The sequence below is a fragment of the Octopus bimaculoides genome, chromosome 5, assembly GCF_046866305.1.
Source record: "Octopus bimaculoides isolate indiv1 chromosome 5, ASM4686630v1, whole genome shotgun sequence".
Classification (NCBI taxonomy): Eukaryota; Metazoa; Mollusca; class Cephalopoda; order Octopoda; family Octopodidae; genus Octopus; species Octopus bimaculoides.
Genome location: NC_142932.1, coordinates 91,868,025 through 91,870,524, shown reverse-complemented (window position 1 = coordinate 91,870,524; position 2,500 = coordinate 91,868,025). Strand labels below are relative to the sequence as shown.

Genomic DNA, 2,500 nt, shown 5'->3' with positions numbered 1-2,500 from the left:
AATTGCTGGATTTTAAGAAAAAATTAAACACCAATATGTTTAAAATTATATGAAATATTTTGCAGAATATTCAAAAAATGTCTATATATATATATATACAATCACACATATAGTTCTCGGTTTAATGCAGTATATTGTTATAACTTTGAGCATTTTGAAAGACAGCGAGTGATTCACACTGTAAACCTCCAATGTACTCATAAACATTATTTATAAAAATAGCAGTTTCTTAATCATATCCACCTGAGTACTATGTAGGCATCTAATTACTTTCTTTCATTAGATGGACAAGGACTGATATTCTCATGGTTTTATATTTTTATCTTTAAATAGTATAATTTGTTTTAAATAATGTAAAGAAAGCATTGATAACGATAATTTCCCACCAATAAACAAATCATCAAATTCCCTAAAAATACATAATTTCGAAAAATTGGTGGGGTGGGGGTTATCACAAAGTCCATGTACAGTTTTGAGTCCCCCAATCACTGTGTAAGTATTTTATTTTATGTAATGTAATTTTATATTTTGTTATTTATTTCAGTTCCACCAATCATCACGAAAGTTCCCCAGCCACGCACAGTTAGCGAAGATATGAGTGTTAGCTTCTCATGCAAAGTAATTGCAACTCCGTACCCAGTGACCACAATATTTTGGACTCGAAATGATGTCCCTATCGATCCGGTAAGTTTGTAACCACCGTTCTCTTCTCTATTAAGCTATAGGTTGAGGGAACAATAAGGAAAGAAATACAAGTGTATGTAAAAGCCACAGGCTCACCTTTAGGAATTGGGAGCAATCACTTCCTTTATCTACTTCAGAGGGATGGATGAATTTGGACTCAGCAAGGGAACACAAAATATCAAAAATGGTTTAAGTAATATTTTAGTATTTTTAACTAGTTCATACATTTTAAAAAAGTGGGTATAATCGATTGCTTTGACGCCATTACGTGACTAGTATTTATTATATCAACGCAACAACGATGAAAGATAACTAATCCCTGCAAACCTTTGTTTTTGCTACGTTACCAATGGTTCCATCCATTTTCCTGACAATTGTTTCTGATTTGGGGACAAAGCCAACCACGTTGAGAGATAGGATTAGTCCTTACCGTCGACACCAGTACCTGACTTTACTTTATCGACCCTAGAGGAATGAAAGGGAAAAATTGATCTCTGGAATTTAAACTCAGAAAGTAAATATCCGGAAGCGCTGCTGATTCTGCCAGCTCGCAGCGCTTCTACTTCCCTATGTATGTAACATAAACACATGGCTTGAAATATTGGCAGATGAGTCAATTACATAGTCTTTACTACTTGACATATACTTCATTTTACCGACCTTGAAGAGATATAAAACAAACTACTGAAGAGATGTAAGACAAGCGTACCAAGTGACACATTGATGCTCGCTCGTAGGCCTGCATATATGCATGCATTTCTTACTTGGCTGTATCTTAATTATCCTAAAGTCTACATTTAGCGTTTAAAAAATTGTCAGGAAAATACCTCGAGATATTTTCCTGACAATTTTTTAAACGCTAAATGTAGACTTTAGGATACTTAAGATACAGCCAAGTAAGAAATGCATGCATATATGCAGGCCTACGAGCGAGCATCAATGTGTCACTTGGTATGTTAGAAATTAAGGCCAACAGTCCCACAAATCATTCCTTGCCGTCTTAAATTTGATGTGCTAATTATGGCTGGAAAAGAGTTAACCATAGGTGCCACGCGGTGGGACTGAAACCGAAACCATGTTGAAAAGTAAGCTTCTTACCACACAACCACTAATACGCCTATATATATCAGTGTGTGTTCTACTTGTCCCCCACTATTGCTTGACAATTGGCGTTGGTTTGTTTACGTCCAATCATTATAGCGTTTCAGCAGAAAAGACAATAAAATATGTGCTGGTGCCGATTTGATCGACTGAACCCTTTGGTGTAGTACTCCAGCATGGCCGTAATTGAATGAGTGAAAGAAGTGAAAATATAATATAATATAATATGATGTAATATAATATAAGTGGCTGTGTGGTAAGTAGCTTGCTTACCAACCACATGGTTCCGGGTTCAGTCCCACTGCGTGGCACCTTGGGCAAGCGTCTTCTATTATAGCCTCGGGATGACCAAAGCCTTGTGAGTGGATTTGGTACACGGAAACTGAAAGAAACCCGTCGTATATATGAGTATATATATATATGTGTGTGTGTGCGTATATGTTTGTGTCTGTGTTTGTCCCTCCAACATCGCTTGACAACCGATGCTGGTGTGATTACGTCCCCGTAACTTAGCGGTTCGGCAAAAGTGTCCGATAGAATAAGTACTAGGTTTACAAAGAATAAGTCCTGGGGTCGATTTGCTCGACTAAAAGGCGGTGCTCCAGCATGGCCACAGTCAAATAAACTGAAACAAGTAAAAGAGTACATAGTAAAGAGTAAGCAAGAAAAAACACGAAAAAACAACAACACAAGGACGTGCACACGTTAAAACAGT

The 2,500-nt window shown here is 36.9% G+C and overlaps 1 protein-coding gene across 3 annotated transcripts in view; it reads left to right on the top strand.

Moving 5' to 3' along the window:
• LOC106880012 (inactive tyrosine-protein kinase 7) overlaps positions 1-2,500 on the top strand; it is a 420,029-nt gene that overhangs the window by 355,814 nt on the left and 61,715 nt on the right. For all 3 annotated transcript variants that reach the window (XM_089352635.1, XM_089352634.1, XM_089352637.1), the window contains one exon: positions 545-684. In XM_089352635.1, the coding sequence (XP_089208761.1) occupies positions 545-684 (140 nt within the window). The remainder of the gene's footprint in view (positions 1-544; positions 685-2,500) is intronic.